Source organism: Passer montanus, unplaced genomic scaffold, assembly GCF_014805655.1.
Source record: "Passer montanus isolate IOZ18808 unplaced genomic scaffold, ASM1480565v1 scaffold104, whole genome shotgun sequence".
Taxonomy (NCBI): domain Eukaryota; kingdom Metazoa; phylum Chordata; class Aves; order Passeriformes; family Passeridae; genus Passer; species Passer montanus.
This window is the reverse complement of record NW_024356948.1, coordinates 1180596-1195100: the sequence shown is the minus strand read 5'-3', so window position 1 is coordinate 1195100 and position 14505 is coordinate 1180596. Positions and strand designations below refer to the sequence as shown.

Below are 14505 nucleotides of genomic sequence, written 5' to 3'. Positions count from 1 at the left end.
AAGTCAGAACACCTTGTGTTTGGGTTTTTTTTTCCCCTCTCAAATAAAAACGAAGATTTCCCGATGATCACTGAAATTATAACGACAGCGATTGATCGGAGGGCTTGCAAAGGAAAAGGAAAAAAAAAATCATCATCATTGGTCCTAAAAACGCAACCGTTCCCCTTTGCTCACTTGGCACAATAGAAATTGACTGTCTCTCAAAGAGCCATGCGCCTAGTGCTATTTATAGCCAGGGGCTGTGTTGGAAGATACCATTAAGCCTCTGCCGGGCAGACAGACAGGGGGGTGGTTGGATAGGAGGAGGGGGTTTAGCCAGAGTAGAGGCAAAAGCAATCCCCCACCCCTAGCCTCCCTTCCCCGTACACACACACATCCACACACTCACACCCCACCCCCTAGTCTGGCTGGGAATTTGAACCGATCCAGCCTGTTTAAACGGAAAGGACACAGATCTTCAATGTAAAAAAAAAATCAGATCAGACCCAGAGAGAGAGAGAGAGAGAGAAGAGAGAGAGAGAGAGAGAGAGACAGAGAGGGAGGAGTGTGTGTGTGTGTGAGTGTGTGTGTGTGTGTGTGTGAAAGAGGGAGAGGGAGCGAGAGAGCGAGAGAGAGGGAGAGAGAGAGGGAGAGAGAGGGAGGGAGAGAGAAAAGAAGAGGGGGAAAAAAAGGAAAGAAGATTTTCTCTATGTATATAAAGATGGCCACGTTAGCAAACGGACAACCAGACAATACCAGCCTGAGTAGCAATCACAGCAACCCCAGCACCAACGGGCATATGAACGGATTAAACCATAGTCCCGGAAACCCATCCACCATCCCAATGAAGGACCACGATGCCATTAAGCTCTTTATTGGGCAGATCCCCCGTAACCTGGACGAGAAAGACCTCAAACCGCTCTTCGAGGAGTTCGGGAAGATCTATGAACTGACGGTGCTGAAGGACAGGTTCACTGGCATGCACAAAGGTGAGTTACCTCCTGAACTTTCCCGGGAGAGATCGGGAGAGAAAGACAGGCTCCCTCTCTCTCCCTGGTTCTCTCTTTCTCTCTCTCTCTTTCCTTTCGATTTCATTTCATTTTATTTCATTTTTGGTTGGCCCGGGGGCGGAGGCGGCAGGCTGGGGGGGCAGGGAAAGAAATAATAGACCCATCCTGGGAAGAGAAGAGCGAGAGTCAGGGCAGGGAGTCAACTCCGTTTGGCTTATTTATTAGTATTTTTGTTTCTTTCCCCGCTTTTTTGGGGGGCGAGAGGCAGCTCCCGGGGAGCGCCGGGCGAGCGGCGGCGCGGGCGCGGGGCCGGCGGCAGCTGTCCGCGGTGCTGAAGCCGGAGCGGGTGCTCTGTATTTACCTTCGGGAGCCGCTCTTCGTCAGCCCAGGGGTGTGTGTGTCCGTCTGTCTGTCCCTGGGTTTGCTGGCAGCCCCCGATTTTACAGCTGTTCTGTATCTGGCACCGGCGTCTTTTTTTTTCTTTTATTTTTTTATTTTTATTTTTTTCTTAATTTTTTGGTAGTTTTTTTTTTTTATTTTTACTGGTGTCACATTTATTATTTGTAGTCCCCTACAAAGCAAGAAGTGGAGGAGAGTGAGTTGCTCCGGGGGGACTGTTTCATTTTGGTTCTATTCAACATGGGAACAGGGATATAAACAACAATAAAGAAGCCCATCTCAAGCGGGGCAGGGGTGTGTGCACAAAATCTCGGTATGTCTGCTTGTGTGGGAGAAGGCAAGACAGAAAGGACAGGTGGCAGCTTAGTTCCAGAGGGAAGAAGTCTCTGACCAGGCATATTCCAAGCACTACTTTAATGTGCCCGAAGTCCATGCCAGGAACTTTTTAGGTTTTCTCTAAAGGTAGTGGAGATGTACTCCTCACACCATGCCTCACTTGCTCCATCTCTGCCCGCTCATTTCCCTGCTCAGCTTAGGCTCTCCGGAGGTGCCTATCAGATTAGATGGTGCTCCGTTTTGGGGGTGGGGGAGGGTGTGTGTGTAGTGGGGGAGAGATGCTCAGATCCTCGGGTAGGAAAGTAGGACTCGCAGGGAGGAAGTTGAAGGTAATTTGCATGGTAGCCCATCTTAGAAACAGGAGAAAAACAGAAGTGATATAAGCCACCTTATTAACTCAGATTCTGTATGCATGTGTGTATGTGTGTTTATATTTATTTTTCAAAAAGAAAAGGGAAAAGAAAAAGACTGGGTCAGAAGTGATTGGGGTGTGACTCCAGATTTAGTGCAGCAGGAGAAAGCGTTTTGCACGGGGCCACAGGGAGAGTGGAAGTTGTATCTTTTACAGGACAGCTTCAGTACCAATGTCTAGTCCAGCTTGGCAGACTCCTGGCAGTGACAGTCACCAGTAATGGCATTACTGGCTTCCCAGCTTTCCAGATGCCTTGGCGAGTTGTAAATCTTGAACTTAACGGCATGTTCAGCAGGCATCTCTTCCCCCTTCCCACTCACTCCCTTCTTTGCTTCCACTCTCAGGAAATGCAAATGAAAATATACCCTGACAGTGTAAAGTACCAGCTTTACACAGGCTAGAGAAAATATCCAGGGCTCGGGGACTAGGGACTCAGTCTAAGTTATAGGATATTTCTCCTATCCTTACTTGCCGGTCGCTTCAAACACCCTTCTCATTTTTAAAATGATCAGTGTAGCTCTTTCGAACCTTGCTTTCTTTTCAGACTGTTTTCCAAGATGCCAGATCGAGGTCTGATTGGCATTATTTAAACATGACACCTGTGCTGTAACAATTATTAATAACAGCAATAAAAATAATAGTAAGAATTTCAGGGAAGAAAAGGTCCTGAGAGATTTTGTCTAATAGTGAGAGTAGACACTGAGCTCATGTGTCTGTGTGTGTGTGTGTGCATGTGTCTGCAAAAAAAAAAATCTGCAAAATAAAAATAACAGCAGTAAAAGCTACACTGAAGAGAATCACTCAACACAGTGTAGAGGAAATCTTCGAACTAACACTTCGATAAAGTATTTTTTGGTTGTGGGAGGTTATTGTGATTTGTTGATGAGATTTTATTCTTTTGCTATGCTTTATCTTAAACCTGAAATTAATTATTATATGCGCTGACTTCAATTTCTATTTCATAGATTTGAGTTCCCCTTCTTTCAGTTCAGTTTTGCTTTTATTGTGTGCCTGTATTCACAGAGACAAACTCAGGAAGGGGAAGAGAGAGAGAGAGAGAAGGAGAGAGAGAGAGAGAGAAAGAGAGAGAGAGAGAGAAAGGAGAGAGAGAATCATTTATCTTCCTTGGATGTGTTTAACACATATCCCTGAATTAAGCAAGATACTAACTTCATTTCCCTTCATTTCATTTCTGTTGTAAAGCTGCAACCTAGGAAAAAAGCCAGGTTGGGAGTCTTGTCACCTCATCAAACCAAATTGCATGAGTTCATCTCAAACGAAACAGTCATTTTTAACATGCTATAAGTTTTGGACTTTGGAAAGAAAATTTATGGTGATGATTGTTATTTTGCGGGCTAGGGTTTGAGCGAAGCTTCAGTAGACACCGAGTTGCCAGCATTTCACAGATTGGTTTTATTTAGTACATCCGAGAAGAGTTTGAACTCCTTTCTAGTGATGCCGCTGATTTATTAGCTAATCCTGATAAAAATGTGCCTCTGGCTACCTGGAAAAAAATTACTTTCTTGCCAGTAGTGATTAATTACTATTAAGTCAAAAAGCGTGATGGGGCTTTGAAGGATGAGGGTTGTGTTTGGCTTTTTTTATTATTATTTTATTCATTTTATTTCATTTCTAATCTATTTTTTCTCTCTTCCCTTCTCTAAATGCAGTCATGTGAAGCATTGTATTGCCTCAGATGTCCTTATTTTGGCTTTGCTTTGCAGGCATAGGTGAAGAATTGCATAAAGATAGTCCAACTTGGCTCACAGGGGTAGGTTGGCAATACAAAACCCCAAGATGCTTTCCATAAGAGATGCATAATGCTTATACATTAATTGATCCATCACTCTCAGTTGATTTCTTTCCTAATTCAGAGGATGAGGCTGTGGCAGTGGTACACCCTGAAGGGTTAATAGTAGGCTGTAGTTTATTTAAGTGTGCGGAGAGCAAACCTTGGGTGTAGAGGGGGAGAAGGTGGGACTGTTCTGGGAGGAGGGAAGAGAGAGGAATTAGCTTAAAGTGAAAAAACAGCAACTGGAGTAATTTCAGGTGTAAATCCATTGAAACGAGATCAAAGGATGTGTATTCTTGAAAATATTTTGAAGATCTCCTATTGCTGCGCCCCTGTATAGCACGAGGAAATTGAAAATTAAGAACCTAAAGTACATTACTATGCTCACCTCTAGGAAAAACTATCACAAAAGGAGAGTGAAGTCCCAGGTTCTCTCACCAGCAGCTTTGGATGATACCAGTACAGACACCAGGAAAGAGGCAGGGGATTATGATTCTTTTGCAGATACACAAAGAGAAAAAGGGTACGGGGGAAGCAGCATGTGGGGGAAGGCAGGAAAGGCTTGCCAGATCCCCGAGAAAATAAGATTTCATGGCACGAGCATAGCTGCTGCATATTTCCCCCATCCTCGCTTTTCTCCACACGGGGCAGGAAGAGGCTCCTGCTCTGGTACTTTGCTGAAGGATTGGGAAGAGACTGTGTGCTGAGATCCACGGGTAGAAATCTACCGGGGCTGAGCTGACCCACCCACGCGCTCACACATATGCGCACACACATGCACTCAGTTAACTAATCACACTTTAACAATTTAGTAAGACATTCATTCATAACTTCCCCCCATCTTATCTAGCTGTGGAGTATGCTTAAAGGCTGAGTTACTGGGAGATATAAAGGTTAGTGCTCTCAGGACAGCCATATTATAATGCATTATCTTTGAAGTCATTTAAGGCCAATTTAAGTGGTATTTAGTATAATATTTATGAATTAATGTTATCTAAATATAGGACTGTCCCCATAGGTTTAAACACTCTTTTCTACTGAAGCTTGCTTGTACCCAAGGCCTGGGAAATGTTTTAATTTAAAACACACAGGTCTCCATAATATTCTATTTAGGAAGTCAGAAGAAATCAGCATTCCACACTTAACTGAGATTTACGGAAACGCATGCGGGTGAATGCACTTAAAGTGTGGAGATAGTGTGCACTGGAAAAGCAGGAGTCTTGCACAGACTTGAGATCAACAGCACTCTTTCAATCCTTATTTAGGGGAAGGAAAAGCACAAACCCCCCAAAATGTTCTTGAAATCCACTGCTGCAGTCCCGTGGTTAGGGTGTTCTTCCTACCTGACCCAAACCTCACTCTGTAAGCATTCAATGCAGATAGAAAAATGCAGTATGAAGAGAATAGTTTAGTTCTTTTACAGCTTAACCTTCTTAAAAGTATAAATAATTTTGAAATTTAAGACACCTCTGGAGTAGAAAAACAAGGCTTCCATTCATTATATTCTTTTCTGTTTGATTACAAAGATAGATGATAGAAAAATTAAACCTTGTTAAGTTTAAGGATGTTTATGAAGGTTTTGGATATGTCAGAAATTCAAATGCGCAATGAAAATGAGCATTCAGTTAATAAGATGTGTATGTTTACATGCAGAAAAGTATAGATTTGTGTGTGTATACATACAGAAAAAGAGATGTGTACACATTCATGTGTACAGCCTTTGGGAAATGGAAATTTAGTTGAAAAGAAGCACAGCGCAATACAGGTGCTGAATAAACTCCTCCATAATTGAAGCATAAGACTTGCCTGTCTGAAAGCAACACATAGAGCATTTAGTATGGTAGTAAACCAAACAAGTTTTAGGGAGGTAAAGAACAAATAAACTGGAATAAAACAGAAGAGACTTCAAGCCTTAAGACTAAAGAACAATCCCTTAAAACAATCACAATGAAACTTGATAGTTTGATGGAAGAGAGGAAATAAGCAACCCCCTGTTCATTAAAATCTCCTGTATATATGAGCATCAATGTGTTTTGATTATGTCAAACAGATAGCCCAGACTGTTCTATGAATTCGAAGGGTACACGTTAACGCTTTTTTTTCCAGGGATCTGGACATGGATTCTGGTTTCTAAAAGCAGCTGCATACAGTTATGATGCTGTTGTTACGGTTGTGTCAGCATTTCCAATACAAACTCTAATTTTCTGGGATCTCTTGCTTGCCTGTCAAGTTTTGCACTGAAAGCTGTTCCTCAGCTAGTCCCACAACCATATCAACCATATGAAGTAATCATCCTTACAATACAGATTTGTTTAAAAGTTACATTAATGTGGAAAAAAAGAAAGATATTAAAGTTTGTGTGTCCGCAGCTTTTGTTTCTTCTCTTACATTTTTCCAGTTTAGACTTACATTTCTTACACTTTTACAGATTATAATTGCTTCTGTCCCTCAATACCCACATATACTGGTGCCTTTGAGCATTTTATGAAATAAAAAAGGGTACTTTTTGTCCTTAAAAAAAAAAATTAAGAACAACCAAATTTCATAGAATTTATTTGTCTCTACCAAGGTTTTAATTAAGGAGTGAATCAGAAACTCACTAATTCCTGAAAGAAACAATAGGAATGGGGAGCAGTTTGGTTAATTTTATGTCTTTTTTTCCCCATATTGAGCCAGAAAAAATCAGAAATTTCAGCACTGAAATAAAGGGAAAAATTGAGGATCCTTGTCACCTTGCATGAGAAGCGTGGTTCATCTGGTCCTGTATCCCGCATCTGCTAGTGGCCAGTGCCACCGGCAGGGCTTTCTTCAGCAAAGAATTCAAATTGCACAGCATAATAAAAGCCAGGCAGCTGATGGAATAGTCTTTTGAAGGAGATTGTCAGAAAGCACCTGGAAATTTTGTCTGGGTAAAGAGTGACCGAGATTATGGAAAGTGTTTTGTGCTCAACCGAAAAGCGGCTCGTACCTGTCAGGAAGGGCAGGCAGAGAACTCTCTGTCCATGGTGTTCAAGATCGAGGGACAGAAGGGTGATCAAGGAGGGTCTTCTCCAGCCTTAGGAGCTGGAGGTATGCAGCCACAATTTTCAGCAAGACATCAGGGTGTTTTTTATCATGCATACCCTGTGTGCACGCAATACCAGCCAGCCGCACTGACCCGACAGACCATAACGACACTAAAGGAGCTGTTACTGTCCCTCCCGTCAATCAAGTGTGAGCTGAGGTGGTTGTATGTGACAGGCAGTAATGGTTCCAAGGGAGAAAAAGTGGGGGAGATGATCTAGGCTGTTGGACCGCTTACCTGCATTTAAAATAGAGAGAAAGCATCAGATGCCCAAAGACCCATGCAGGTATTGGCTGAAGCTTCAAAGTAATATTCCAAAAAAACAGGGGGCTGCAGAGCTCAACAGGACCTGTCCATCAAGCACTGTGTGGTTTCTGCCCCATAAGACTTTGCACTAAGCAAATGAGGTGCTAAGTTGAATCCTGACTTTAACAAATAGCTGGTGCTTCATTAATCCCTGCGTCACCTTTACTTCAGGAGCAAAGGCCTTTACCTGCTTACTGGACAGAGCGCAGTGAGATTTCTGCCATTGTTTAAGTGGCTTCATGTTTGGAAATCCTGCTGCAGGTTTGCACTTTTTCAGTGTTTCATATTCCCTTTATAATTCTGGATTTTGGGTTTACATAGCAAACCTCAATACTTGCAGCTAATGCTGCTAATTTCTGTGCTTGCTGGCTTGTCCCTTTACTTAGCTTTACTTCTGTAAGTGAAACTAAAACTAAAACAAAGCTAAGGAACTGACAAAAGCCTGATCTCTGCCACATTTCTCACTCACTTAAATGCTCCACCGACACTTGTATGACGGTTGCCGTGGTTTGTCATGGTGGACTGACCCTTATGCAGTAAAATCTGCTGCAGAAAAAGAGAAAAATATTAACCGTAGTGAGTAAAAAGTTATGGTTTTCTTCCCCCATTTCTCCACTTACTGAGCTGGGGTATATATTGCAAGGGTCTCTCTTTCCTTGTACCTTCCAGGGAGCCATCATCACATTTTGGGGACCTCAGGATCTACTGAGTCACTTTATCTGCGCTGCATCTCTTGGTGTGGTCTGGAGTCAGGATATCACCACAGAGATTGCATTTGTTTGCCTTTGTCACTGTGAGCCACAGCCTGAATGCACATACAGGTGAATGCAGCTTTTAATGTGCATTCATTATATCCAACTGACATCCCCTTGAAGGAAGAGCAGGCTTATTATTGTCGCTCCTTAAAATAAAGATGGATGAGAGCTCTAAACCTCTCAAATAAAGTGCCTGACCATACGTAGTAGCTAAAAATAAATCATATACGGCCATCTATTCCATGTAAATGAATGGCAAGACATATAGATATAGACATTGTGTTAAGTTTGTCAAGCAGAAGCAGCCAAAAATATTGATCAAGGCAAGGGGGAAAAATTGATAATGAACTGGACTCCAAGAAGACTTTAATTGACAGTGACTTCTGTGAACCAGCTTTGGACAGTATATATAAACTGACCACGATGTAACTTTATTGCAATGCACTCTCCTGTAATTAATTGTCACCTTTGTTAAGACTGGCTACAGATCAAAGGTTTAAAGATACTTAACAGGTTCTTAGTAACAAACCCTTCAGATGCATTAGGAATATCCGACAGTTCAGCCAATGAGGCATGCAGATTTCGATCTACCTCACCCTTATCTGTTTATTTCTCCCTCCTTTGTTGAACACGTAAAGTCATTGTTTAACATTAACTATTTAATAGATTACTTCACTGGTAATTTTAATGTCTCCAGGTTGTGGTGATGGGGACCTTCATTGTAAGGTCTCTCAAAGTATTTTGCAAACAGAAAGTTGTTTATGGTTTGGTAGACTAAGGTATAATGCAGACACAGTTTGCAGTGCAGACTATTCTTATCCCTTTACATGGCTAAGGTGTTTAATTTCCTTATTTAAACCCAGAAAACACAAAAAAAAGCATAAAAACCTAAAAAAATCCCATACGCAAAAAAGTGTAGCTGAGAATGAACTTTTATGGGAAAACTGCGTATGCAGTGAGATAGAAGTGTGCCTGACGTTTGTACATCATACACATGCAACTATTTATGTAATGTGCATGTAAATGAAAACATGTATTCAGTACAGACAGGATAATATAGGTTTCTAAATAATTCCTTTCTGAAAGACAGTACAGAGAACATACTCTTATGTGAAAGCGGCAGGTGACTTAAGAAGGTATTCCTGGAATTATATGCAGAGTTTAATATGATACGTAACCATTTACTCATTATACTATTTTAATGATACAGTCACACTTAATTAATTCATCTCTGCTTTATTTGTACATTGCATCTGAGCCTGCAAAATATTTTAGAGGCTACCAGGCTGCCTTCCCAGTGCACCGGGGCAGATAACTCTGGACATGAAGCTTCTTCAAACAGAATAAAAACGGAGCTTTGCAGACAGAGTTGGTCTGATGAGATCTGACTGCATATTTGGTCTGTTTCTAATTCAAATGCCTGTGTATATACTACAGAGGGACTGTGTACGCATGCATGTATCGAAAGGGCAGACTTACATTTGCACATAGTTCCTCTCCTTCCCAGTCCCTAAGGATAGATTCGCATCACATAATATGCATCACTCACTGCAAACGCACACAAATATATTTGTCGGACTCGGTAGCTTCTTGCAGGTAGATGTATAAAGCAACATCAGCCTAATAATATCCCTATAAAACAGCGCTTCCTTCCTAGGATCGAGAGGGATGAAGGTTGTCAGAAGATCAAAAGATATATCACAGTGTGCTTGTAGAAATCCCCTGATTATGTTTCCTCTCTATAATGCTCTAATTCACTATTTGATCAATTGTAAAGGGGCCAATGCTTTAGGAGGGAAGAAAAAGGTGTTAGGTTACTAGATGCTTCAGGGTGAGTGAAAATCACACCTAAAATTATATGTAGCAATACAGTAATGAACTTATCAATACTTCTTTAAGGAATCTGACAGCCCTATATGAGAGATTCAGTTCTGCAAGCAAAGGTCACAATATAGGTATTGCTTATTAAGACTATCGATAGCCTAGTTGACCAATCTAACCAGAGACTGTATAATGTACCTGCTGTTAACAGGCGGGGAGGAGAACTATGAAGAATTTACAGAATTTCCCACATGTAATATTAATAATATTGATTGATTCTAATAATATAATAAGGTAAAGATGCACTTCTTTGAAATGGTGCATGGAGGAAGCAGGGGGAGAGTGAAATATCTTTGCCGAAGAGATTGAATTGGTTTGCACTTCTCTGGAAGTTAACCTAGAGAAAATTCAGTTTTCTAACCTAGGCTCTTTTTCCTGCTCATTATTTCACTAAACACAGACAGAAACCAGATTTGCTTTTCTGTATGTTCGGGTCTTGGCCTGACAGGTGCACATAAGCCAGGGACCTGAGAAACTTCTTGCAGCGAAGAGCATTTTGGTCAGCAACTTCAACCCCCGTCAAAATAGGATTAATCCTAGAGAATTCTTTTTCAACACAGAATTGCAATGAAAGTGTTTCATCTTTTTTCCCCCATACCTTTATCAGCACTTAAGGGATGGGAGGAAAAACATGGCGGAAATAACATACGTTCAGCACTGTGTAAAATCTATAATTGATAAGAAAGGACTTTGCAGAGCAGCCACATACCTGCCCCAAAGCCCAGGAAAAGCTCTTCGTTGCCTGCAGCAGTGTTTGGATTGGGCCCGAAGTTACGGGCAGCTCTGCAAAATACCGCTGGTTGAAGCAGGAGCGGCCGATCACACGCGATGTGACTGACTTAAGGTTGTTACTCACCTAAGCCCAGACACACAGACCTGGCTCCATCCAAATTTCCTAACTACTCCCTCTGCAACAATAGGCTGCCTTACCTAGGTAAGCTAGTTCACTCCTTCTGCTCTACCATTCAGCTTCAACCATTCTCGTTCCAGTGTCTATATGGTACTTTCAAGAAGGCTTGCATTTCATTACACCTTTTTTTTTTCCAGTTTATGGGGCAAGTGTTTTTCTTTTGTGAGCATTTAATTGCTTTTAAAAGCGATTTATTTGATCGTATTCCATCTTCAATAATACATGGATGAGGATGCAATTTTTCACCCTCTTTTATAAAGATATATTGTTATTCAATTATGCTATTCTGTGGTATTTGTTCTGTTTTGTGCATTCAGAGGGAGCTTGGTTACTTTTTTACTTCACTTTCCTTCTTCCTATCTTCTTTTTATTATTATTTATATGGATTTTTTTTTCTTTTTAGAAAAAGAAATCTCATTCAAGATGCTGGCAATAAATGAGAAAAGTAGGAGTGGAAATGAGGAATGGGCAAGACAACCAACAAAAATCCTTTGGCAAACTCTTTAAAAGCTTACCATTGCCTGTTGTTTATTTGCAAGAAGGGATACAGCCAATTTTGATACAAAAAAAAAAGAGTATCTTAGAAATTATTTAACTCCAAGTTTAGTAACTAACAGAGAAGGGAAAAAAATAAGTGAGTCAACCCGTAGCAACACTGGCAGAAAAGGCACCTAAAGATCTTGCAGGAGACAAGGGTGCCAGAGTGTTGCGTTTTGTTAGGGATTTGGAAAAGTTAACAGGGAATTAAACAAACAAATAAAAAAAACCCAAGGAACACAATCATTGCCACTCCTTCTGAATATTTGTAATGGCTAAGACACCTCAGAGCTGCTCTGTTAAAATTGCTGCCTGTGCCTGCAGCTTCATTCAAAAGAAGGGCATTATCTGGTGGGTGAGGGCGGGCAGTGAGGACGTCTAGGTTCTAATCACAGCGTGGATAATTACTCACCAACACTCTCTGATGGAGTCACTTAAGCTCGGTGCCTTCAGGCCTGAACTGAAACCTGTTGAATCAATGGAAAGATTCCCATTGGCTCTACTGAGCTATTGATCTTTCATTTCCCCAACTGCAATATTAGGCCAGCAGGATTTGGTTTTTTTTTTTAATTTTTTTTTTTTTTTTTTTTTTTATGAGGGAGAAGGTAATGGCATACATTTGACTTTTTTCTGTGTAAAGGTTTTGGTGTGTCTCTGCTGGTAAATGTATTACATCAGAGCCCCTTTCAGCGTAGATCCGGAAAACATGCTTTCAAAAAACACTCAGTGGGGGCATGGAAAATTAGCTTTGCTCATTTCACTTGTAAATGCATATTTGTCGCTGCTTTGCTAAGAAAGGGTCAACAACAATTTTGCCAGTTTTCTTTGTGTGAGTAGGATTCAGCCTTTGTAATTTGTCTCTACAGGAATGTCATCATTCACTGATTCAGGATCTTGATTTATACTTTTTTTTCCCCTTCTTTTAGTGAATCACATACATACTCTTCATTGTTATGGCAACTGAGGGAGCTGCAAAGCAAGGATTTGATGAAGGGCTGCATCCCACCTTTCTTCTTTGAGGGCCTGATCCAAAGCTATTGTTTGCAACACAGTTTGGATCAAGCTGAAGGTATCTGCCTTCACTGAGTCAGTAAAAAGAGCAAGTTCTCTCTAGACAAGTGTACTCCTGCCCTCAGTACAGGCAGAAGGAATTGGCAGTCGTCGCCCATTTGCCGAGCACCGACCCAACACTCTCTGAAGTCAATAGTTAGACTCTGACCCAGCCTCACAAACAACAGACAGACACTGTGTGAATCCTTAAGCAGGGATGTGAATATCCCTGGCTTTGGCAGAGCAGGGTAGTCCAGAAGGGAGTTTTCACTACTGCTACCCAAGGTGTAGGTTGTGGGGAATAAAAAACATCCCAGTGTCCTTAGGGATCCAGCCACAAAAAAATTAATTTAGTAATATTTTCATCAAAGAGGAAGGTTTCAGGTCATTGTCTACAGCAAAGATCTGACAAACAAATGAATCAGGGTCCTTGTGTTTATTTCTTTAATTATTTCAGTTGTGGTTTTAGTTCGTTCATCAGTAGCTATGTACATGGGATTCTTTTGTTTGTTTGTTTGTAGTCTTTTTTGGTGTTTCCATCCCATCTGTACTCATGTGTTTCATGAAATAAATGAAGGAGTTGGAGTGTGCATGCAGTTATGTGTGTGTGTGTGGAGTCGATTATCTAACCCCTAGTCTATTTGAAATCATCACAGTGCACTCAAGTCAATGATATTCTGTCAAAGGTGGAGAGGAAGCCTGCGTGCAGTGTGAGTGTGTGAACACGATGCTGTTTGATTGCCTGAAATCCAACTAAGTCTCAGTTTCAAAGGCCTGGGGGCAGCAGAGAAAGTATTTGTTTGTTTAATTATTTATATATTTACTCAGCTTTACTGACAGTGTTTGCAGATGGGGGAAAAAAAGGAAAAAAAAAAAACGAAGTTGGGTTCTTGTTTGGAGGGGAATGTGTATTGTATTAGCCTCAATCTGTTCTCCCTTATAACAGCTGCTTTGTGCTGTTAAATGGTCATTTATTACTGACCGGCTCATTGAAAAAGGCCAGAGAGGTGCTGGTAGAATTAGATTTCACAAGTTTATTCATAAAAGGAGTTGCACAATAGGTGTGTCATTCCCCTGTCTTTTCCTCTGCCCCGATCCAGGGACAGGACTTCTGGCAGCAGCTTCTTAATTCAAAAAGATATAGCTGAGCCACCAGCAAACCAGATGACCCTGCTGTGACAAAAGATACAGGTCCGACTGCCGAGCGAGCAGCTTGCTCCCCTGGCTCGGGCCTCTATTCTTGGCCCCTGCCTTTGCTGTTCAAGTGCAGCACCCAGGCTTTCATTCACTGGGCTTGAATCCAAGACCAGTTCTTCATCCTGGCTTCCCAGCCTTCCTAGCCTGGTTGCAAGTACAGGTGTGGGTGTGTGGACTGCAGGCTTAGATCCCGTCCAAGATCAGGTCCCTTCCCCAGGTGCCACTCCAGGCTCGCTGCCCATTCCCACTTGTCAGCTTACCGTGTTCATGAGTCGTTTATTTTCCATAGCCAAGATACAGATCATTTCCCCCAGCTCTCACACTCCTCTTCCCTTGGTTCAGCTCTGCACCGATGTTCTGCCCTCGCACCGTCCCTTGCAGAAAACACTTCACTGGTTCATGTCGCGAGTCACCACCTGGGTTCCCTCCGACCGTGCTAGCTATCTCTCCTCTCTTTTCCCATCTCCTTCCCTAGCAGGTTTTGGGAAATGGAAACCATGCTCTACATATTTTAAGAAAGCAAAATAACCATGGGTAGTAGTCGAAAGACCCGCACTCATGAAATATGCAGAAAGCAGATACACAGACACATTTCTGTATGTAAACTACTAAGAGAGTAGACAGAAAAACTTTTTTTTTCCTTTTTTTTCCCCTTTTGGGATTCAAAGCTCAATATCCTCTTTCAAAGATTAAAAAAAATAAATAGTGCAATAAGCATTTAATTTCACCAAGACAATTGCACCTTTTTATTTTTTAACTCTGCTTGTTTCACTAAATAAGCAGGTGGTTTCTCACACCTGAACAAAGATCATGCATATGTTTTCCTTTGAATTATAAAAATTGTGATCTTATTCTTAATGATCCCTGGCAGTCCATT

The 14505-nt window shown here is 41.5% G+C and overlaps 1 protein-coding gene across 16 annotated transcripts in view; it reads left to right on the top strand.

Moving 5' to 3' along the window:
• The first annotated feature begins 381 nt into the window (after nucleotides 1-381).
• Nucleotides 382-14505, top strand: part of CELF4 (CUGBP Elav-like family member 4) — a 715523-nt gene continuing 701399 nt past the window's right edge. For 5 of the 16 annotated variants that reach the window (XM_039718741.1, XM_039718828.1, XM_039718732.1 and 2 more), the window contains exon 1: nucleotides 383-968. In XM_039718741.1, coding sequence (XP_039574675.1) covers nucleotides 689-968 — 280 coding nt within the window. In that variant the 5' untranslated portion in view covers nucleotides 383-688. Of the gene's footprint in view, nucleotides 969-14505 lie in introns of all 16 variants that reach the window. The other 11 variants (XM_039718835.1, XM_039718749.1, XM_039718757.1 and 8 more) reach the window with 5 other exon arrangements.